The sequence below is a fragment of the Numida meleagris genome, chromosome 5, assembly GCF_002078875.1.
Source record: "Numida meleagris isolate 19003 breed g44 Domestic line chromosome 5, NumMel1.0, whole genome shotgun sequence".
NCBI lineage: Eukaryota > Metazoa > Chordata > Aves > Galliformes > Numididae > Numida > Numida meleagris.
The window spans coordinates 49,127,261-49,151,401 of NC_034413.1; the positions used below are offsets into that span (position 1 = coordinate 49,127,261).

Sequence of the window (24,141 nt, forward strand, 5' to 3'; positions counted from 1 at the left end):
GTCATATATAACTGAAACTTTTATTTCTGCTATAACAATTAGATTAAAAAGGAAGCTAAGAAAACTACTGTAGTTCCGAAAATAATTGCACCAGTCACAGTGTCCAGAACTAGAGAAGAAGTTACAGCCAAGCAAGAACAAATGCATCTAGCTTATGATCAGGTGAATATAGCTGTTGCAGATGTGTAATGCACTGTTACAACTTATCTCCTCTGCAAACCTCACCTTTTAAAAGCTACTTGAGTACAATAGAATGCATTCAAATGATTTCCTGATATTATGCCTATTAAGTGGAATGACTGTCAAGTAATAGATTCAGTGTGATTGGTTAAGTTTCTAGTGATACCAAGACTTACGTCCCACCCTGACAGGAAGTGCCACTTTTCAGACTATTATCAGGTATCTCTGTGAAAGTTTACTCTCTAACAATGACTTTCTAGAAGTGTTTACATGATCAAATTGTTTAAAATTCAATGAAAGTTCTGACTCTGCGGTCTTCTTTTCTACAATCTGGGTCCTTGCAATTTTTTTGGTTATCAGAAAGAACAACACCTTTAAGTAAAGCATTGGATTGTACTGTTCTTCATACAACACAAACTTTAACACCAGTACAGTTCTATCCAGTTTGTTATTTCTGGCAACCAGACACTTGTTGATGCTGCTTTGTTCCAGTAGGATTACCACAGTAGAAAAGCTTTTCTAGTGTAGTCTAGCCAGGAACTGCTATACTGCAGGTGAGAAATGCCAAAAATCTTCACTTAAAATCAATTTGCTTTGTTAGAAACAGCAATGTACATTTATACAATGCTGTTACAAAATATAATTTAAAGACTGTAACATTCAAATCTGACTCAAAGGAGTCAGAGTGCAAGGAGATAAAAATTAAGCTTAGTTTTCCTTCTTTAGTAAAACCATTTAAAACAGATTAGTGTCAGAATTTACAGATATGCTTATGGTAATCTTTTTCTATGGATATATTCCTTAGTAAATACATTTGTGTCAGATGGCAGACACATTCCACACATTTTAGTAGCATTTAGATTTTACATGGAGTTGATGAGCAGACTGACTTTAAAATTGTGTATATTTATATAGCTGTTTTACTCACAGACAAGTAGTCATAAATGTGTCTATAATGTATTAAAAGTGGACTTGCATAGAAATAATGACATGTATAAAGCATTCAAGCATAGTTATAGTCTGAATATGTGTAGATAAATCTTGGAAAAATGTGTCTATATTTGAATCTGCTGACTCTGAAGGGTATTTATGAGTGAACACATTTGAAGTTTTTTTATTACTTTTGCTTATTTATGTGTGGAATGCACCATCTCTTTATCTTCAGTATACTTTACTGAGCAGTATGTTTATAAGCCTTTGCCAGATAAGGAAGCCTTTAGTACAGTGATGAGTATTTGTATAAATTCTGCCTGTATTATCTGTAGATTGAAGCTGGAAAAAGGGCTGAAGCTGTAGCTACAGTTGTTGCAGCCGTTGATCAGGCACGTGTTAGATCACCATGGGAGACAGAGCAAGTAGATGAAGCTTATGTCAAGCAGAAAACTTTGGAATATGGCTATAAAGAGCATGCTGTAAAAGACCATGAGGCACAAGCAGAACGCCATGTTGCCACTAAGGAAGTTAAAACGGTCTACGTTCCTCCTGAGAAACATATTCCAGCTGCTGAAAAGAAGGAAGTTCATGTATCAACAGAGGTTAGACTCAGTTTCCATTCAATTATTTTCCAAAAACTACATCTTGATGAAATCTTTTTTCAGTTTAGAGAACAGCATCACATTCTCAACAACCTTTTCATTGCTTCATGTAGATTAAAAGAGAAACAGAAGCCAAGATTGAGAAAACAATCCATATAGAACACCCACGACCTCGCACAGCAAGTCCTCACTTCACTGTCTCCAAAATTGCTGTTCCTAAACCAGATCATACATATGAGGTAAGAAGTGAAAACAGTGTATGTAAGGAGAACAACATGTTCACTTCTAATAACCGGTAGGTCACCCACACCACTTTGCTCTTTCTTCCAGTCCAGTATGGTGCTTTCTCCAGAAGAAAGGTTTTATGTTCTCTAAACTTGTTTTCACCATCTTGTTTGACTAATAAATAGTAATGCTGTGAACAGACACGTCGCCTGCTAAATGTGATCTGTACTTATTACTTATTTAAACAAGATTAGAATCTATTTAAGGATGCAGCTTCAATACTTTCTCAGACAGTGTAATCATAAACACTTTTCATACAACCTACATTTTTTAAAGAACAGGAGTATCCTTTATAAAGCTTATTACTTGCATCACTTCACTTGCACATTAATAGCCATCCTCCTTTCTTCCTTGCAGATTGCTCCATACAAAGCTAACTTTTGAAATCTGGGCTGTGTAGTATGATACTATCCATTTTTAGTGTTATTTCTTCCATTGTTCTGATTCTTTCAAATAATCTTAAAATTCACAATTAATATTCTCAGTCACAGTTTTCATCTGGGCTGTAAAAGTGAGAAGTTTTTTCCTCAAGTGTAATTAAACATATAAACTTACCTGAAATATTTATCTTTATAGATTTTTGCATGTATGTGAATGCAAATTTATTACACCTGCAATAAGATCTTGAAAAGCCTTCAGGTATTTTAATGACTGACATTTAAATAATTAGTGGTATAGTTTATTGCAATGTCTATTAAGAAAGCTAATGCATGAAGTGAGTAAACTGAGAGGACATTTCACAAGCTTCACTTATGATCTTCTTATTGTTAAAGTTCTAAAGTAAAAACTAATAAAAGGATTTTGTATCTCTAGTATTCTACTATGGCAATCCAAATCTAGAAGTCATTTTTGTATATGTAGCCTTTGCGGTGTCAACAAAATAGGGAGAAAGCGGTGCATATGAAGTCTGCTCAAGAAGTATACTATGTCTTCTCTGAAAACAGGAGAACTACAGAGCTGTAACCATTTCTCTTCTTTTCCGTAGGTTTCAATAGCAGGGTCTGCCATGGCTACTCTGGAAAAGGAGTTATCTGCTGCTTCTGCTGCGCAAAAGATCACCAAGCCTGTGAAACCACCTCAGCTAAAGCCGCATGAAGTCAAGATAAAACCAGAGTCAGCTCCTCCACAATTTCCCTTCACAGAGGCCGCTGAGACCTATAAAACTCATTATGATGTTGAGACAAAAAAAGAGATGGATGTAAGCATTAAAGGTGAAGCGGTGCGTGAAGATCACCTGGTGTTGCGGAAAGAGAAAGAAGCAAAAGTATGTCATTAAGCAAATCTCAGCCACTCTGACTGACTTTCACCTTAAAATGTACTTGGTTATTATCTCCTCCTTCCAGTTTTTCACTTCTACAGTATTTGCCTGACTTTTATCTCTTTGCTGCTTTGCACAAATTCTTCTAAGGGTCTAATATTTACCTATGGCAAACAAAGATTTCTCCTTACTTAATTCTGCTATTTCCTTCCTTTGCTCTGTGAGATGTTTATTAATTATGCTTTTGAACATTCTAGGTGACAGAAACTGCCAGAGTTCCTGTGCCTGCAGAAATACCTGTTACTCCACCCACCTTAGTCTGGGTAAGTAATTCTTATGTAGATAAGCTAGTTATACAGTATTTTCATGAATTTTGTATTCAGATTTTTTTTATCTTTGAAATCTTGATGATGAAAATTTGGCTTTATGTAATTATACCCTTTATCCTGTATACAAACTGTTCTGAATGTCTGTTGTGAAGATGAGGGTTCACAGTCATTTCACATAGAGTCATTTCACATTTTTCTCTGAAAAAATTACTCTCCTTGATCTACGTAAACATCATACTACGTTATCTTTTTAATTTTCAGAGATCCCACATCCAGTTTCAAATACCTCCTTTGGAAAATGCCTCTTTTTTTTTGTGGATACACTGTTGAACAAGACGCTGTTTTGAGAAAGTCATTAGATTTTCAATTCCAAGAGGTTTTCGTTATTTAAATCATAGGATCATACAATCACTAAGGCTGGAAAAGACCACTAAGATCATGTAGTCTAACTGTCAACCCATCAGCATCATGCCCACTAACCCACATTCCCAAGTGCCACATCTACCCTTTTTTTGAACTTCAGGGACAGTGACTCCACCTCCCTTGGCAGCCTGTTCCAATGCCTTATCAGTCTTTCTAAGAAGTTTTTCCTAATGTGCAATCTAAAATATCTGTTTAGTAGTGAAAATATATACTGACAGTGATTTTTCTTTCCTTTTTTTTTTTTTTTGTCATACAGGGTCTCAAAAATAAGACTGTGACTGAAGGTGAGTCTGTCACTCTGGAGTGCCATATCTCTGGTCACCCTCAGCCTACTGTGACCTGGTACAGGGAAGACTACAAGATTGAGAGCTCAATGGACTTCCAGATCACTTTCAAAGCAGGACTTGCTCGCCTTGTGATTCGTGAAGCCTTTGCAGAAGACAGTGGAAGATTTACCTGCACTGCTACCAATAAGGCTGGGAGTGTCAGCACATCTTGCCACTTGCATGTGAAGGGTAAGTATACCTATCACTGAAGTAAGATTATCATTTTGTTAACTGCATGTTACTTATAATGTAACTTTGACATTTTGTCAGTTGCCAAGTAGAACATGTTCCTGGAATTGCACTCCAGAGCTGTTTGAAATCAGGACTGCAAGAATATATTAAAAAAAAAAAAAAAAGGTCCCGTTATGAGCTGACAGCTCCCTCAGTGCAAGTACCTGGTCCTCTGAGAAATGCTACTTAACCTCTCACTTTGTGTTTGCTAAACTCATTGCTTAAGCACTGTTGATAAGCGAACAAAGCACTACTCAAAAGTATTCTCAAATCCACTATATCTTATTTGCCTTGCAGTTTCAGAAGAAACTGAGACTAGAGAAACCATTTCTGAGAAGGTTGTTACAGAAGAGAAAAGGTAAAGTCACTCCCTAAACAGACCGCTCCTGTGGTGGCCCTTAGTTTCTTGCACTCTGTTTATGACAGCTTCGGACATCTGATCACTTAACCTGCGCTGTAATCTTCTTTCAGCTATGTGGAGACTAAGGATGTTGTAATGGAAGATGTCTCTGCTGCAGCAGAGGAAGTATCGGGAGAACCCATACCTCCATTCTTCATAAGAAAACCTGTAGTACACAAACTAATTGAAGGTGGGAGCATTATTTTTGAGTGCCAAGTAGGGGGCAACCCGAAGCCACATGTCTACTGGAAAAAAGGTGGAGTTCCTCTTACGACTGGCTACAGGTAATTTAATGTGCAAAAACTATTTAAACATAATTTTAAAGAATGTGTGATTGGCAATAACATAATTTTGATTCCTTATTGATGTGCAGCCAATTTCTTTCATTCATATAGCTTCATTCACTTGTGTAAAAATCTTAGGATCATATATTGTTGTGTGATGCTAGGTCTGCTGAGATTTAAAATATGAGTATTCAGAAGATGAGAAATGCTATGCAATTTTAAAAACAAATCAGGAAGACATTTTAAATTTGTTTCGTATTGTCTCTGTAGTGTTTGCGTTCTGTCTACACAAATGTTGTCTCTAGAAAGCAACACACTTTCCAGTTGAGAAAAAATATACATTTATAGCATTGAAATATATCAACCCATATAATGATCCATACTAGAATAAACAATATGCACACAGCATATAGTATTTTGCTGTGCCTAAGAAGTAGATCTCTGATATTTCTGTTCTGTTCTTTGCATCCCATTTTTCTGATTCATATGAGAAAGAAAATAGGCTTGTGATCTAGCTTCAGTATTGTTACTTTCTTATGCTTTTTGGCAGATTTGCTCAGTTAAAATTACCTGCAAAAGTTGTTTGTTATTTTTTTTCATGTATAAGTTAGTTGTACAACTGATCAGAATCACTATTGAAAGCAAAGTCACAAAAAAATTCTGCTTATACTTCTATGTTTTCTATAGATACAAAGTAAGTTATAAACGAGAAACGGGGGAATGCAAACTTGAAATTTCAATGACCTTTGCTGACGATGCCGGAGAATACACTATTGTCATTCGTAACAAATTTGGAGAAGCTTCTGCAACGGTCTCCTTACTCGAAGAAGGTATATTGTAATAATATATGTAATATTATTTTCCATATTGTAATATGGAAAATATTTTTTAAAATTAATTTTATAAAGAGAAAAGCACTTTAAATTGTGCTGCACAATTTAAATATATAACAGGGTTATATGGGCAATGTTTAAACAAATAATAGGTTGATCTATTAAAGGAAAAGAAGATAGCTTAGATTGCTTTCAGTTGTCTTTATAAAATGCAAAAGAGGTTGTGAGACGCAGAGCTGTTGGGAAGAAAGTAAATACAGTCACTAAAAGTGCTTCCACTTTGAGAACTAGCACACTTGCAAAATAAAACTTTTACCTGTTTAAAAGCTCATCTGAAGGCATTAGTCTTTAAATTTTATTACTGCTAGCATTTTATTGGCTAGGCAGACAATCTCTGCTTCAGTCAAAACAAAACAAACAATCCAAAAAAAAACCACAGTAAAATAAGTTTGTCCTTGTTTTCTATTTCAATCCAGTGAAAACCATAAGCACTTATCAAAGTTAACGTATTTTTAATTCCTAGCTGATTATGAGGCCTACATAAAATCCCAGCAAGAAATGATGTACCAAACTCAAATGACTGCATATGTCCAGGAACCTAAAGTGGCTGAGGTAGCCCCACCTATTTCATATGGTGACTTTGATAAAGAATACGAAAAAGAACAAGCCTTAATTAGGAAGAAAATGGCAAAAGATACAGTGATGGTCAGAACTTTTGTGGAAGATGAGGTATGTCTACTGCTTATTTTGTGTACTGACAAGCTGTTTAAAATCTTTTTTTAATTTTACCAGTGCAAGTCACTTAAATAAGTTATTAATTAAATAATTAATAACATTATTTGACACACACAACTAATGCTCTTGCTTTTCTGTATAGGAATTCCACATTTCTTCTTTTGAAGAAAGACTTATCAAGGAAATTGAACTCAGAATTATCAAGACCACCTTAGATGAACTCCTCGAGGAAGATGGAGAGGAGATGATGGTTGATATTTCTGAATCTGAGGCAATTGAAGCAGGATTTGATTTAAGATTAAAGAATTACAGAACCTTTGAAGGCACTGGTGTTACTTTCCATTGCAAGACAACTGGATACCCGTTGCCAAAGGTACCCTAAACCTGCATGACTTTTATCTATTTACAAAAAACTTCCTTTTTTCTACTTGAAAACTCCGTTAAAATCTCAGTATTATAAATTCTTATTCTACACAGAAAACAACAAATCTCAATAGAAGTGCAATCTGATGATATCAAGCTGATCTTTTTCTTTTGTCACTTAATGCAGTGGTATTAAGCTGGTCAGTCATGTCAATGGTAGATTAGGCTTAACCATGAAGTAGATCTTGCTTCTGAGTGTCTGAGTTAGTACACACACAGATATTGAGCACAGTTAACAAATCACTTTGCTCTCCATCATAATGGGTTTTATTTCTACTTCTAGCATACCCAAACTTATTTTTCGGGCTTCTGTGAAAACATGTTACTTTAGCCTAGTATTTTTCCTTGAAATAAGAATATGTAACGCTTCTACATGGGCTGTTACAATGCATCAGCTGAAAAACAGAAGGCTGTAGTTTGTTGTTATGTACAGTCTATTCCTGGATGTTTGTCTCTCTTTAGAGACTTAGCATTCCTGGTTTTTTTGCTTGCAGATTGCATGGTACAAAGATGGTAAGCGCATAAGACATGGAGAGCGCTACCACATGGAAGTTCTGCAAGATGGTAGTGCCAGTCTGCGTTTGCCTGTTGTTTTACCTGAAGATGAAGGAATTTATACTGTCTTTGCAAGTAACATGAAAGGAAATGCCATTTGCTCAGCGAAGCTCTACGTTGAACCAGTTGCACCCACTGCAACTCCAGGTTACATGCCAGGACCAGAAGTTATGAGACGATACAGGTACATATACAGTAGTATATGTTACTTCAATTTCTGCAGTAAAAACTGTCCATACACTCATTACACAGAGGGTAAACAGTTTAGGTTATTGGAGCTTGCATGCCTCTAGAGAAGTTCTAAATATTGTTCTCATTGCTCATACTGATTTACGTGCCAATCTTTTCTCTGATTTGCCTTCTTAATAAGCACTACAGCTCTCAAAAGTACCATCTTTCACATATATATCCAGCCACAGTGTTAGATTTACAACCTCAGCAACCATATATCTTTCTTAAAGTGCTTATGTTTTGAGAAAAATAATAGCTGTATTTGGAATTCTAGTCTTGCATGCAACTCTTAAGTTCTATGCTTGAAATAGCTGTGTGTTCATCCATTCATTCATCACAGAATGGCTTGGGTTGGAAGGGACTTTAAAGATCATTGAGCTCCAATCCCCCTGCTGTGGGCAGGATTGCCAACCACTAGATCAGGCTGCCCAGGGCCCCATCCAATTTGGCCTTGAACACCTCCAGGGTTGGGGCATCTACAGTATACATATGCACACACATGCACAAAAATACACAGGTAACATTTGTGACTTTACAGTATCTGAAAAAAATAAATTTATCAGAGTGTGGAATATGCTTATATTATTTAGCTATACAAATTACTTCAAAAATAAAGAAGATTGACCACACAATTTCTCACATAAAGAAACTGATAAAACTCTTTATTATGCTAACAACAAAATTTGAACTTTGTTTATCATGTCAGCACACTGCTATATGACATCATCATACACATTTCTTTTCCTTCCAGGTCTATTTCTCCACGCTCTCCTTCTCGTTCTCCTGCCCGCAGCTCTCCTTCTCGTTCTCCTGCACGCAGATTAGATGAAACTGATGAAGGACAACTAGAGAGACTATATAAGCCAGTTTTTGTGCTGAAACCTACATCAGTCAAATGTTCACAGGGGCAGACAGCAAGATTTGACTTGAAAGTTGTTGGCAGACCTATGCCAGAGACATATTGGTTCCATAATGGTACACAGTTCTTATTTACATAAAAGAATAATCTTAAAAAAATAATCTTACGAGCATTTAATTTCTTCTTGGGACACAGTTTGAGTGCAGTGTTTTTTGTTCATTTGTATCTGCAGGTCAACAAGTTGTTAATGATTACACCCATAAAATAGTGATTAAAGAAGATGGCACCCAGTCATTGATCATTGTTCCTGCTATGCCTGAGGACTCTGGTGAATGGGCTGTAATTGCTCAGAATAGGGCAGGCAAAGCTTCTGTATCAGTGACACTGGCTGTAGAAGGTATCTATTGTGCATGCTGTTATTAGGAATCTGGATAATGTTTCCTATTAAAAATCGTGGTTATGTCCTTTCTTCTTGTAATAACTTTCCTGTGCTATTTCAGCTAAGGAAGACCTAGTCAGACCACGTTTTGTGGAAAGGCTGAAGAATGTTAGTGTAAAAGAGGGCTCTAGACTGCACATGGCTGTGAAAGCAACTGGCAATCCTAATCCTGATATCGTATGGCTGAAGAATAGTGACATCATTGTACCTCATAAATATCCCAGAATAAAGTAAGCAGTTGTGGAGTTTTTTGTTTGTTGATTTTGCCTTTAATAATAAAGCTTTTGCATTGCAGCACAGCTCAGAGACAGAAAATGTTTTGTAGGATTCTCTCAATGTTTTCTGGGTTGTGTAGTAGTATAGTTTGTATTATGCAAAGCCAGTTTACAACAGAGACTTAGGGAACCCTTTCTCAGTATCCAGTTTTGCAGTCTTCTGCAAGCAAAACTGCCACTGGATTCAAGACTGCATTTTATTATCTGTGTCTATTTGATTCTTATGTACTGCATTCAAATATGAATAAATGTAAATAATGCGTCTAATTCCTTCAGTGAATTGCTTTTGGAGGCTTTGACCTTATTTTGGAGAAGTGAAGAAAGTTTTTCAAAACCTATTTTAATATTTCAGGATTGAAGGAACAAAAGGGGCCGCTGCCCTTAAAATTGAATCTGCTGCCAGGCAAGATGCTGCATGGTATACAGCTACTGCCATCAATAAAGCTGGGCGGGACACTACTCGGTGCAAGGTGAATGTTGAAGTTGAACATGCTGAACCGGAACCAGAAAGGAGATTAATCATTCCAAAAGGGACTTACAAAGCCAAGGAGATTGCAGCACCAGAGTTAGAGCCTCTCCATTTGCGTTATGGTCAAGAGCAATGGGAGGAGGGGGATCTTTATGACAAAGAGAAGCAACAGAAACCGTTTTTTAAGAAGAAGCTTACATCGTTAAGGCTCAAGCAATTTGGACCAGCACATTTTGAGTGCAGGCTTACACCAATTGGTGACCCAACTATGGTGGTGGAATGGTTGCATGATGGCAAACCATTGGAAGCAGCTAACAGACTCCGCATGATCAATGAGTTTGGGTACTGTAGCCTGGACTATGGAGTAGCCTATTCCAGAGATAGTGGTGTGATCACTTGCAGGGCAACTAACAAATATGGTACAGACCATACATCTGCTACCCTGATTGTGAAGGATGAGAAAAGCCTTGTGGAAGAATCTCAGTTGCCAGAAGGCAGAAGAGGAATGCAGCGAATTGAAGAGTTAGAAAGAATGGCACATGAAGGTGCTCTTCCTGCAGTTGCGATAGATCAAAAGGAGAAACAAAAGCCAGAGCTTGTTTTGGTTCCTGAACCTGCAAGAGTTTTGGAAGGTGAAACAGCACGATTCCGCTGCCGTGTCACTGGCTATCCACTACCCAAAGTCAACTGGTACCTTAACAGTCAGCTCATTCGTAAGAGCAAAAGGTTTAGACTCCGTTATGATGGGATCCACTACCTGGATATTGTGGACTGCAAATCATATGACACAGGAGAAGTGAAAGTTACTGCAGAGAATCCAGAAGGCTTTATTGAACATAAGGTGAAACTTGAGATCCAGCAGAGGGAAGACTTCAGATCAGTTCTTCGTCGGGCTCCTGAACCCAGGCATGAACCTGTAGTGACAGAGCCTGGAAAACTTCTCTTTGAGGTACAGAAGATAGACAAGCCTGCAGAGGCAACAACCAAAGAGGTGGTGAAACTTAAAAGAGCTGAAAGAATCACTCATGAGAAACTTTCAGAGGAATCTGAAGAGCTGCGCAGTAAATTCAAGCGAAGGACAGAAGAGGGCTATTATGAAGCCATCACTGCTGTGGAACTTAAGTCTCGCAAAAAGGATGAATCATATGAGGAGATGTTAAAAAAGACAAAAGAAGAACTTCTTCACTGGACCAAAGAGATCCCAGAGGAAGAGAAGAAAGCCCTTCCTCCTGAAGGCAAAATCACCATTCCAACGTTCAAACCAGAGAAGGTCGAACTTAGTCCAAGCATGGAGGCTCCCAAGATATTTGAACGAATTCAAAGCCAGACTGTAGCCCAAGGCACAGATGCCCACTTCCGTGTGAGAGTGGTGGGGAAACCAGACCCTGAGTGCCAGTGGTTCAGAAATGGTGTGCAGATTGAAAGGACTGATCGTATATACTGGTACTGGCCTGAAGATAATGTTTGTGAACTGGTCATCAGAGATGTGACTTCTGATGATTCTGCCAGCATCATGGTGAAAGCAGTCAATATAGCTGGTGAAACTTCCAGCCATGCTTTCCTGTTAGTACAAGGTAATTTTAAAGCTCTTACTTTTATCCTGCTGTCTATCATAGTGATTATTGTCTATATGACAAGTGCGCAATTGATTAATTACATATTGTTTTGCAGCTAAGCAGCTAATTAGCTTCGTCCAGAACTTACAAGATATTGTTGCTAAAGAGAGGGACTCCATGGCAACATTTGAATGTGAGACATCAGAACCCTTCATCAAAGTGAAATGGTTTAAGGATGGAATTGAGATTCATTCTGGAGAAAAATACAGGATGCACTCAGACAGAAAGGCTCATTTTCTTTCTGTCCTAGCAGTAGAAATGTCTGATGCTGATGACTACAGCTGTGCACTGGTAGAAGACGAATCTGTAAAAACTACTGCAAAGCTTATTGTTGAAGGTAAGAAGCACACAGCTTAGAACTATACAGTACTTTTAAAGTGAAATCTACTTCAGGAAGAAATAAAACAATTTAGACTAATGTCTGATGCACTAGGAAATGTTCAAACCGCTTTCATATTTTTTGAATCCAATATGAAAGTTTGGAGATACATTTATGTACAATGGTTGCAATGTGTGCATATATATGTATTTCCTTAGGTTCAATTTCATAAGAAACATCACAGGTATCTAATCAAACTCATTCACAAACATAATTATTTTTACTTGTAGGTGCTGTGGTTGAGTTTATTAAAGAACTTGAGGATGCTGAAGTCCCAGAATCTTTCACAGGTGAACTTGAGTGTGAGGTTTCTCCGGAAGACACTGAGGGAAAATGGTATCACGGTGATGTTGAACTCAGTTCTAATCATAAATACGTGATTGCATCCCGTCGTGGTCGCCGGATCCTCACTATTAAAGATGTTAATAAAGATGATCAAGGAGAGTATAGCTTTGTTGTTGATGGGAAAAGGACTCACTGCAAACTAAAGATGAAGCGTAAGCATTTATATCATCTGTATGTGATAGATGTCCTTTACTATGAGTTCTTATATACCAGACTGTCTTACTATTCAGTATTCCATTACGAGGATTAATTAATTTCATTTCATTCCATAGCTCGTCCCATGACTATTCTTCAAGGACTTACTGATCAAAAAGTCTGTGAGGGTGATATTGTACAACTTGAAGTTAAAGTCTCTCTAGAAAATGTGGAAGGTGTCTGGATGAAAGATGGTCACGAAATTCAATCGAGTGATCGTATTCATATTGTGTTGGATAAACAGTCACACATGTTGTTGATAGAAGATGCAACAAAAGAAGACAGTGGAACTTACTCTTTTAGCATTCCTGGTCTTGAACTATCAACCACTGGACAAGTCACTGTGTACAGTAAGTCATTACCATGAATTTGAAGTCATGTTTGATTTTGGGTCCGTTATGATTACTTTTTAAAGGTATAGCTTTTTTCATGATTATTTTTGTAACTTTGCAGGTGTGGAAATAATAGTTCCTCTAAAAGATGTTCATGTAGTTGAAGGAACAAAAGCTATCCTTGAATGCAAAGTTTCAGCACCAGATGTAACTTCCTCCAAATGGTACCTAAATGATCATCAGATAAAGCCTGATGAACGTGTACAAGCTGTGTGTAAAGGCACTAAACAGAGGCTAGTGCTTACCAGAACCCATGCATCAGATGGAGGACATTACAAGTTAATGGTTGGCAAAGTTGAAACAAGTTGCAATGTCACAGTTGAAGGTAGGCTTTGTTTACAGTGGAAATTTATTTTGAAATAATTTTTCATTATAAAACAATGGAAGAAACAAATGTATTGGTTACATGTTATTTTTTTTAACAGAAATTGAGATTATCAGAGGTCTTCATGACATCACCTGCACTGAAACGCAGAATGTATCTTTTGAGGTTGAGCTCTCCCATTCAGGGATTGATGTAATTTGGCATTTCAAAGGACAAGAGATCAAGGCTGGTCCTAAATACAAAATTGAAGCTCGTGGCAAAATATATAAATTGACAGTGGTGAAAATGATGAAAGATGATGAAGGAGAATATGTATTTTATGCTGGAGAGAAGAAAACATCCGGAAAACTGATAGTGGCAGGTGAGTAGGCTTAAAGTCCAAGACTTTTAATTCACTGTGAGTTAAAAATAATGCTCAAAGTACTGTTCTGTGTAAGTGTAGCAGCTGTGTGGTGTTTCTGCACTTTCTTTGGCTTTAATATATCTTTTATTTTATGTTCTCACTGTTCTTCCCTTTATCTTTTGTGATCTTTGCAAATTGAATTCAACAGAGCTTTTAAGGAAGTGTTTATATGTTTTGCTAAATTATAGTCACAAAAGGGAATATTATAGCATGATTTTAACATAATTATTGTAAGAAAGAAGGATTTTTTTTTCTTAAATGTTTGGTGTGCCTCTGCTGATAATAAAAATAATAAATTAGAATTACTAGGATAGAAAAACATTTTTTATGATGTTCGGATCACATTCTATTCTTGACTATTCACAGAGCTCAGAATGACTATGACTGTGGAAAATCGAGGCAAACAATTCTGTCTACCACCTGATTTTCATATGCTTGCACTTTCATACGGGACAAATTGAACAGATGCATGACAGCAAAAAAACCGTGTGCTTTTGCTTTCCAACAGGAGGTGCCATTTCAAAGCCTCTCTCTGACCTGACTGTAGCTGAGTCCCAGAGAGCTGTTTTTGAATGTGAGGTGGCAAATCCTGAATCGGAGGGCCAGTGGCTAAAAAATGGCAAACCATTACCTATGACAGATCAGTATCGTGCTGAAACTGATGGTGTAAAGAGGAGACTTAATATCCCTGCCACAAAGATGGATGATATGGGTGAATATAGCTATGAAATAGCAAGCTCAAAGACATCTGCTAAACTGCATGTCGAAGGTCAGTTTTCTGGGTTTTATATTTTTAAATATAAATGGCTCATGCCTTTAAAGCTCAGTCCAACATCACTCACTATGTCTTGGATTGTGCTCTAAGATACAAGGGTATTTTGCTTCACATTTTGAAAACAATGTTACATTATGACACTCTATCTGAGGTAGCAAAACTTACTGTATTTTGGAGCCTGCATTTTTGGAAATTAGCATGCTATTTTAATAAAAGCATATTTTATTTGAGGTACTGGCTGGCTCATAGAAATTTGCTGTTTTCTAGTTGCTTAGTAAACATATCAAATAGAGAAAAATTGCTTCTCATGGATACTACAAGTAAAGGTTCTTTTTGTGTTCCAAGCACATCACTTCAGTAGAAATTAATAAATCAATACAATGTAATAGATTTTAAAATGAAGAACCTTAATTCTGTTTCATTAAGATTATTGTATTTAGTATTAATTTTTTTTATATTTTTTTCCAGCTGTCAAGATAAAGAAGACTCTGAAGAACTTGACTGTGACAGAAACACAGGAGGCAGTGTTCAGTGTAGAACTCTCCCATCCAGATGTGAAAGGAGCTCTGTGGATTAAAAATGGTGTTGAACTTGAATCAAATGACAAATATGAAATTTCAGTGAAAGGAACTGTTCACACACTGAAAATCAAACACTGTGTTGTCACCGATGAGTCTGTTTATAGCTTTAAGCTTGGAAAGATAGGAGCAAATGCCAGACTTCATGTTGAAAGTAAGTCAATCTATTTTGAATGTTTGCTCTAATGTGAGGTTTGAAATTCAAATCAAACACATTTCTGAATCTTGCTAACTTTCTTCTTTAAGCTGTCAAGATCATCAAGAAGCCAAAGGATGTGACTGCTTTGGAAAATGCTGTTGTGTCCTTTGAACTGAGTGTATCCCATGATACTGTCCCAGTTCGGTGGTTCCACAAAAATGTTGAGCTGAAACAAAGTGATAAATACAAGATGATATCTCAAAGGAAAGTTCACAAGCTGATGCTGCATAATATATCCCCAGCTGATGCTGGAGAATACACAGCTTTTGTTGGACAACTTGAGTGTAAAGCAAAACTGTTTGTGGAAAGTAAGTATTACAAGTTTGTAAGAAAGTATGTGAGTTGCTATCCCAACTCATATAGAACAGATCTCACACTTCGTAGACTTTTATCCCCCCCCCCCTTTTTTTTTTTTAAGTCCTGCACACATACAGACTTTTTTAAAAATCCTTTTCTTTCTTTTTTAATTTTTTTACCCACAGCCATACAAATCACAAAGACCATGAAAAGCATTGAGATCCCTGAGACCAAAACTGCCTCTTTTCAATGTGAAGTTTCTCATTTCAATGTACCTGCTGTCTGGTTGAAAAATGGTGTGGAAATTGAAATGAGTGAGAAGTTCAAGATAGTGGTCCAGGGGAAACTCCATCAGCTGAATATCATGAACACAAGCAGCGAAGATTCTGCAGAATACACATTTGTCTGTGGAAATGACAGAGTCAGCGCAACTCTGACCGTAAAACGTATGTGAATATGAAATTAACAGAGTATTTTACAGTTAACAATACTAGAGTTTATTGTAACATAGGTGCAATTCAGACAAAACCAGGAGTATTGTAGAGAGATTTTTAAATAACCTTAAGTAGCATAAGTTACATTTTTAAAAGAAAACTAGAAGCTGCAAACTTGAAAGTCAGCTCATTGATCCCTCCATTTAGAGCAACATGCCTAAGTGTCAAGTCACCACAGGTGACAGATTTTGGATTCTTATGTCATTCAGAAGTTTGGAGAAATTTAATTGTAGTATTGATTCTGGACACAGAAACTCACACTTTCCTTTAAATATCACAAAAAATCAGAACCTGTCTTAAAGATTTTAAACATCTCTGGACCAGCTGAATTGTTTTTAAAACAAAAACCTTAGACCATGTCCACTTTCTTTCTTTTTTTCTCTTAGCCATCCTAATTACCTCCATGCTAAAAGACATCAATGCTGAAGAGAAAGATACAATAACATTTGAAGTTACTGTTAACTATGAAGGTATCTCATATAAATGGCTAAAGAATGGAGTGGAAATAAAATCAACTGACAAATGCCAGATACGAACAAAGAAGCTCACACACTCACTCTCCATAAGGAACGTGCATTTTGGTGATGCTGCAGAATACAGTTTTGTTGCTGGAAAAGCAGCTTCATCAGCCACTTTATATGTGGAAGGTATTTGGTCTCTTGATTTGTTTATTTAGTAACTTATAATGACTTAAATAGAAGGATGGCACTCATTCTGTTCCACCCTTCCCCAGCTCGTCACATTGAATTTAGGAAGCATATTAAAGACATTAAGGTTGTGGAGAAGAAGAGGGCTATTTTTGAATGTGAAATTTCAGAACCGGATGTTCAGGTTCAGTGGATGAAAGACGGACAAGAACTTCAGATTGGTGACAGGTAAATGATTGCTCCTACACCATATTGACTTTTTAAATGTATTTGCCCTCAGGAAGTAATTTATTCTCTTTGTTTTCTGATTTCCTTAGGATGAAAATTCAGCGGGAGAAGTATGTCCATCGTCTCATCATTCCTTCCACAAGAATGTCTGATGCTGGACAGTACACTGTAGTAGCAGGTGGAAACACATCCAGTGCCAATTTGATAGTGGAAGGTCGTGACATTCGTATCAGAAGCATCCGTAAAGATATTCAGGTACAGCATACAATGAAGAATAAATATTGTATAACTTTATTATTCAAATAGTCATGCAAAGGAGGAGCAATAATTTCTAACCCGAAAAACCTCCCAGAAAAAAAAAAAAAAGTAATTGCAAGGTCAAAGCCTTCCTCTGGGAAGTTTTACTGGAGTGTGAGAACATCTGGAGAAACAAATGCTATTTGTAATGTTTCAAATACTTGTTCATAGGTCATTGAGAGACAAAGAGCTGAAATTGAATTTGAAGTTAATGAAGATGACATTGAACCACAGTGGTACAAGGATGGCATTGAGATCAACTTCCATTACGAGGAGAGATATAGCTATGTGGTGGAAAGGAGAATTCATCGAATGAGCATCTTTGAAACCACTTACTCTGATGCTGGAGAATATACTTTCGTTGCAGGACGGAATAGGAGTTCTGTTGTTCTCTATGTGAATGGTACACATACCTCAAACCAATACTTTGACTTCATTTATTACCCTGTATTTTTCTGATACTTATATAACTTTTCTCAAAATCTAACATTGAAATTAAAAAATAAATGCCAGAGGGACCAACTTAACAAATCTTGAAGGCATTTTGCCAAGAAAAAACATATGTCGACATAGCTTCTTCTGTTAAGGCAGTTGCTTCTAGATCATTCCCTTCCTGTCAAGGAAAAAGGCAGATTTTCTTGAGCAAGCAAGATTGGGAACAATAAGATTACAATTGAAAATTTACTTACTAATGTTTTAGAACCCATGCTAAATACCAGTAATGAGATTTCTCCCTCTCTCTCCCCTGTGTTCTCTTTCCCCCACCTTCCGAATTGCAGCTCCAGAGCCACCCCGGATTATCCAGGAGCTACAGCCAACCACTGTGGAGTCTGGTAAACCTGCCCGCTTCTGTGCAATGATATCAGGGAAACCCCAGCCCAAAGTTTCCTGGTACAAAGATGATCAACAGCTTTCTCCAGGTTTCAAGTGCAAATTTCTCCATGACGCACAAGAATATACACTATTGCTGATTGAAACTTTCCCTGAAGATTCAGCTGTGTACACCTGTGAAGCCAAAAATGACTATGGAGTTGCTACAACTTCAGCTTCACTTTCAGTGGAAAGTGAGTTTGCCATGCTCACAATGTCTGTGTAATTTTAGTGTCAAGACTTAGTTGCACCTAACATTTGTCTTTAAAAATTACTTACTTTTCTTATCCTTTAGTTTCAGAAGTTGTTTCTCCTGAGCTAGAGGTGCCAGTGTATCCACCTGCTGTCATAGTACCACTTCGTGATGCTGTTACATCCGAGGGACAATCTGCTCGTTTTCAGTGCAGAGTTACAGGGACAGGTGGGTTTGATGAAATACTGTACATCTTTTCACCTCTCAGAATTTTTCACTTTGAACTCAGAAAATATGCTGCAGAGTATGGACTTGAATCAGTCTTTCCCTTGAGGTACAGTTATTTGACAGATGCTCACTGTACAATGTTACCCACTGACAACTAGCAGTTAGGCAAGTCATACATCAAAGATGGCAGCAAGCATGGAAATTTTAAACTGTCTTAAACAATAACCATTTCTAACACAAATATCTGGCACATCTGACACACCAAAAAAATGTGTCATTAGAAACTTGGGAGTCTCAAATGCTAACGGAGGTTGCAAAACTGTCAGTGCAATAACATGCAGAGTTTCTAAACAGAATATCATGACAGAAAAATATTATCCTGTTACATGAATATGACAGAGGCTTTGATGTCACACAGCATCACACCAATTAACTGAAGAGACAGACCAAAATCTGCATCCTAATATTCCTAAGTGTTTTTGCACTTAACATCAAACTCCAGGGTCTTGTTTTTTGTGTTTTTTTCTTCTCTTTTTAAAATGACAAATCTATTTCATCTAGCTCCCCTTTATTAAATACTGTCCAAAAATGGTTTTACATACTGCTTACTTGTGTTGTGCAAGCCTTTTATGTTACCTTAGATAATACACTACTGAAAATACATTGTTTAATGGTACACACTGCAGCTGGCTATAGAAAACACTTCCTGTTGCTTCTGATAACAGTAATCACGTTATTTGTGTGAAAATGTTTGATTCATGATGTAATACAATGCAAGATGAAGAGATGAGCTTGCAGTTTACTTCATTCCTCTTCTTTCCCAAGGCTACAAGAATCTATACAAGTAACACAAAATCTTATTTAGGACTACTACAAAGGTACAGAAACAGGATCTTTCTAGAGAAATAGGTCCTGTGAAACTAATGATATTTTCAAAAAAAAGATACAAGAAACTGTTCTTCTTAGCAAAAGGACATTCTATATGATTTTCTTCAAACTGTTCAGCTCACCCTAGTGATTTTGAACCATGTTTAATCAGGTTTTAAAAGGGAATCCATTTTTTAAAATGTGATTTTCTCTAATTTCAGCAATAGCAAAATATTTTAAAATTTATACTTTAAAAGAGGAAAAATGATTTTTACTCAGGACCCTATGGTGTAGGATGAGTAAAATCAAAACTTAATATATACGTAACTTTCCACTGATCCTATATTACCAAAGTTAATACAAGACATATTCAAACACAAAAATATACTTACGATTAAAGATCTCTGACAGGCATAAATATAAAAGTAGTGTTTACTTACTGGTCTAATATCATTACTTACAAACCTTTTCTTCTTTCTATTGCTTGAGCAGATCTGAAAGTCTCTTGGTATAGCAAAGACAGAGAGATCAAGCCATCACGTTTCTTTAGAATGACTCAGTTTGAAGACACTTACCAACTGGAGATTGCTGAAGCTTATCCAGAGGATGAAGGAATCTATACCTTTGTAGCTAGCAATTCTGTAGGCCAAGTAACAAGCACTGCCACCCTGAAGTTAGAAGGTACAGTGTGCAATTAAAGATGATACCTTGTTTAGGTCATGTTCCAACATTAATCTTAACACTGATGTAAGTCCTTGTCTGTCACATTGTCTTTTTAACTCATTGCTACCATTTATGATGTCCACAATGCATATGTATGTCTTTAAAATGTGTCACAATTTCTCAGTGTTCCATACATTTCACATTTTCATTCTCTCCAATATTAGAATCTGGCATGCACCAAACATGTTAAATACCTTCTTTCTAATGGAAGTGCTTTGCTTACACGTTCTTGCATTTGATTGTGAGGAGAACTTAGTAAGAGTTTTTGTATAAAATATATTACTTTGAAAGTTTTGAGAACATGTTAAACAAGGATGTGTACCAGCCTTGGGAAGATGAAAGGAAGTAGTCACATTCACATGTAGAATTATTTGGGTTGGAAGGGACCTGAAGGATCACTTGGAAATACAAAGTGATAAAATACTGATCAAAGCTTTAAGGAAGAAATATTGTATGTATTGTCTGGAGAATTTGCTATAAGGGTTTTGTATTGTCCTTGATATTATTTAACCATAAATGTTTTCTTTTTTTCTTTTTGCAACAGATTATATAAATGGTGTTTTAGAATAGTTCATGCTGTTAAGATGCAAGTTAGAAAAAAAAAATCTTCAATGAGAGAGAAATGTACTGTAGTGTAGGGAAAGAAATTAAAAGTTGGCATGCTTCTTTTCAGGATTTAAAAAGGTTGAAGAACTTACAGCAGAGTCCCACTGGCATGTTTCTTCATCTGTTTCACTTAAGGAGGAGACTCTTGGCCAAAGGCCCGTCTTTATCCAGCCTATTTCATGCTGCAGGGTCTGCAGTGGGGAAACAGTCAGATTTCAAGCTAGAGTATCTGGCATGCCCAAACCAGAAATCCAGTGGTTTCATAATCAACAGCTCATGCTGCCAACAAAAGACTTAGTGTTCCACTTTGATGAATTTACAGGCACAGTTATGCTCATAATAGTAGATGCTTTCTTAGAGCATGCTGGCCAATACTCTTGCAAGGCAAGAAATAGTGCTGGAGAAACAACTTGTACAGCTACACTTACAGTGACTGCAGAAGGTAAAGCCCCATTTTTACTTCAGAGGGATTCAGTTTGTTGCATACCACACTTTCACACTGTCACTAATGTTCTTTCTTCATTTCACACCTTTTCTTTAGCAGCTAATGTTAGTAGTACCTACCTTCTGTAACCCGGCCACTTTCATTTCTTCTGTTTAAACTCTAACATACTTGGAGATTTGTGAATTTCTATCTTGACATAGGTCTAGAATAAGGATAATTTTACTGACAAGTTCAGATTTTTAAAACTTGGAATTAAGAAATGGTTGTAGTATTGACTGAGGTATTTTCACCCTATCCTGTAGAAAAAAGGGGAAAAAAAGGAAAAGAAAATACCTCCTAAAAAAGTTCCATATTAGGTCATCTCACACTGAAATGGACAAGTCAAAGAAGAAAAAAGCATCAACTGTTTATCAGCTGCATGACTAGACTAGGCATCACTTGTCATTCATATGTGTGTATGGATATTCTTTCTGTAAAGAGTGTAGTGCATCTGGCATGCTGGGTTTTCAAATGAAGATCATTAATTTTCTTTCTCCATGCTGTATGACTTTGTTCAGAGCATAGCTCAGTAAAGTTCTTTAGATACTAATATTATTTTTTGTTACTTGATTACACAGTGCAAGCCCTAGATAGGCAAAGTTCTGGGAAAGATGTAAAAGAGTCTATGCGGTCACAGGCTATATCAGAACTTCGTGTTACTCCTTTCACAAAGAAGAATACAAAAGCTTTTCGAAAAGAATTTAAATCAATGCAACAACCATCACAGGAATTGGGTGTACAGGTTTTTGAAAGCATATCTGAAAGGTTGACCATGAAAGCTACATCAGTTGAAGAAGCAGAAGCCAGGCACACAACAGTCCTTTCCCAGACATCTCAGAGCACCAGAATCTCTATGGCCACTGCTCAAGAACTGAAAGGTGTTCCTCCAGAGATTATCCTGCAACTCAGAGACCTAACTGTGAAGTCTGGTGACACTGCTCAGTTTGTATGTGCCTTAGAAAATGAATTCTTCTCCGAGTTTCTTTGGGCCCATGAAGGTAAAAGGATAGAAGTGTCTGAAAAAATGAAGATATCACAAAATGGAAGTGTTCTACAGCTCACAATTTTAAATGCTCAGCTGATAGATCAAGGACTGTACAGTTGTACTGTATATAATGATTATGGAGGAACAACAACTGCTGCAATACTAACAGTCAAAGGTGGTTATCTGACTTTAAAAATTATGACTTATGTTTTGCAACTTCATTATCACAGCCTATAGCTCATTTGAATTTCCTTGATAATTAGCATTTAATTGAGAAAGTTCTAGTAACAATGCTTTGGTTCTTCCCCTCCACATTTATAGTTCAATTAATAAGTGTTGTAACTTCATACCTCTTTCCGGCAAGTAACAGAAGTTTTTTGTGGCTTCATATTCTTTATATCTTTCATGATATGCAGTGAGCCATAAAGCAAAACAGACAGCTAGGAATTTTTGTGTTTTGTGAATTAACAAAGCTGAAGTTGAAGAGAGAAAAGGATGTCAGTTAAACTACATGGTCATTTCAGACTGGAGGAGTCCACATATCAGGCTTGCAATATAGGGCAATATGCTTGAAAGGATTCATGGGTGCAAGTTCTGTATTACTGCACTAATGTATTATCTTCTACCTTTCACTTGCCCTGAGATCTAAGTATTTATTTTTCCGAAGGCTCCTTCCCTTTCTCCTGACATCAGCATATTAAAACGTTAGTAGTGTTACCACTACTGCAAACTAAAAAAATGCATTCTTGCCACACTAGACATGTGATTGTATTTCTAAACTTGAAGCAGAAAAGCAATGAGGAAGCCACTGACCCTGTAACATTGATTCGGCTCTTACACACTGAATTTTCTTTCTTTAATACTGAGCTGTGTACAGTGCTTAACATAATGTTCTGCTTCTACTTTCTACACTGAGGCTCTCAAAAGCAAAGATAGACTTGTATTACGCCTTATGGACCAAGCCTTGATTCCACGGAAGTCCCATGGGCTTACCTGGAATTTAGGCTTAGTCCAGCAGAAAGGGAGCCCTTACAAGGATAATCTCTCATATTTAATAGCCTTGCATCCCTAATATGCTGGACATTCTTTTCAGAACTAATTAATGTTTGTTTTTCTTCCCCATCTAAATGTAAGGATGCTTTTTATTCCTGAAAAACATCTGACCTAATCCTTTTCCTAACTTTATTCTTACCTAGCTAAAGAAGCACAAGCCAAAGCAGTAACAAAAATTACCCTTGAATCAGATACTAAAAGCTTTAAAGCAGCCAAAGATTGTCAGTTTAAAGAACCTGAAGTTAAACAAGAGTCATCCAAGAAAACTTCGAGCTTGTTTATATCTACATCCCAAAGATCACATGAAGCTGAGAAGCAAAGAAGCAGGGTCTACTATCCTGACGTTGTGCCATGCGAAGACTTCACAGAAACTGATGCCAGAGCACCAGAGTTTCTTGAAACTCTGCCTTCAGAAACCGTTGTAAAAGAAGGAGACGATGTATTACTCTTTTGCATAATGAAGGGTGTGCCTACACCTTGTGTGGTCTGGCTGTGCAATCAGCTTATAGTTGAGGAGTCTGCATTGTGTTCCTTAAAACACGATGGGCCACTGTGCAGTTTAAGATTGTTGAAAGTTGGTCAGAACCACCAGGGTACATACAAGTGCAGAATAGTTAATCCTGCAGGACAAGCCGAGTGCAGCACCCATCTGAGAGTGACAGGTTGGCAACTGCATGTTCCTTCTAAGTATCAGTTCCTCTTGCATAGCATCATTGCATTCCAGTACTTTCTTTCCCTGGGAGATGATAAAGACCTAGAAGCATCTCATAAGCCTGTGGATTGCTGAGTGTTTTCTTCAGGGACTTAAGGCATGATAAAGGCATGTTCCATTAGAAACCTTCCCCCATCCTGCACAAAACAAAAACAAATCTTGTAGAAAAGTATACATTGC

At 37.0% G+C, this 24,141-nt stretch overlaps 1 protein-coding gene across 1 annotated transcript in view; it reads left to right on the forward strand.

The window, feature by feature from the left end:
- LOC110400102 (titin-like) overlaps positions 1-24,141 on the forward strand; it is a 243,014-nt gene that overhangs the window by 11,561 nt on the left and 207,312 nt on the right. Inside the window, exons 11-42 of the mRNA XM_021399719.1 lie at positions 43-162; positions 1,446-1,715; positions 1,829-1,954; positions 2,986-3,264; positions 3,516-3,581; positions 4,267-4,525; positions 4,865-4,925; positions 5,039-5,251; positions 5,939-6,081; positions 6,608-6,813; positions 6,962-7,192; positions 7,737-7,981; positions 8,780-9,003; positions 9,120-9,284; positions 9,388-9,556; positions 9,954-11,644; positions 11,742-12,023; positions 12,296-12,562; positions 12,683-12,955; positions 13,059-13,322; positions 13,423-13,683; positions 14,234-14,494; positions 14,969-15,232; positions 15,325-15,585; positions 15,760-16,020; positions 16,455-16,715; positions 16,802-16,943; positions 17,033-17,198; positions 17,412-17,643; positions 18,020-18,304; positions 18,406-18,531; positions 19,891-20,079. Of these exons, the coding sequence (XP_021255394.1) occupies positions 43-162; positions 1,446-1,715; positions 1,829-1,954; positions 2,986-3,264; positions 3,516-3,581; positions 4,267-4,525; positions 4,865-4,925; positions 5,039-5,251; positions 5,939-6,081; positions 6,608-6,813; positions 6,962-7,192; positions 7,737-7,981; positions 8,780-9,003; positions 9,120-9,284; positions 9,388-9,556; positions 9,954-11,644; positions 11,742-12,023; positions 12,296-12,562; positions 12,683-12,955; positions 13,059-13,322; positions 13,423-13,683; positions 14,234-14,494; positions 14,969-15,232; positions 15,325-15,585; positions 15,760-16,020; positions 16,455-16,715; positions 16,802-16,943; positions 17,033-17,198; positions 17,412-17,643; positions 18,020-18,304; positions 18,406-18,531; positions 19,891-20,079 (8,263 nt within the window). The remainder of the gene's footprint in view (positions 1-42; positions 163-1,445; positions 1,716-1,828; positions 1,955-2,985; positions 3,265-3,515; positions 3,582-4,266; positions 4,526-4,864; positions 4,926-5,038; positions 5,252-5,938; positions 6,082-6,607; positions 6,814-6,961; positions 7,193-7,736; positions 7,982-8,779; positions 9,004-9,119; positions 9,285-9,387; positions 9,557-9,953; positions 11,645-11,741; positions 12,024-12,295; positions 12,563-12,682; positions 12,956-13,058; positions 13,323-13,422; positions 13,684-14,233; positions 14,495-14,968; positions 15,233-15,324; positions 15,586-15,759; positions 16,021-16,454; positions 16,716-16,801; positions 16,944-17,032; positions 17,199-17,411; positions 17,644-18,019; positions 18,305-18,405; positions 18,532-19,890; positions 20,080-24,141) is intronic.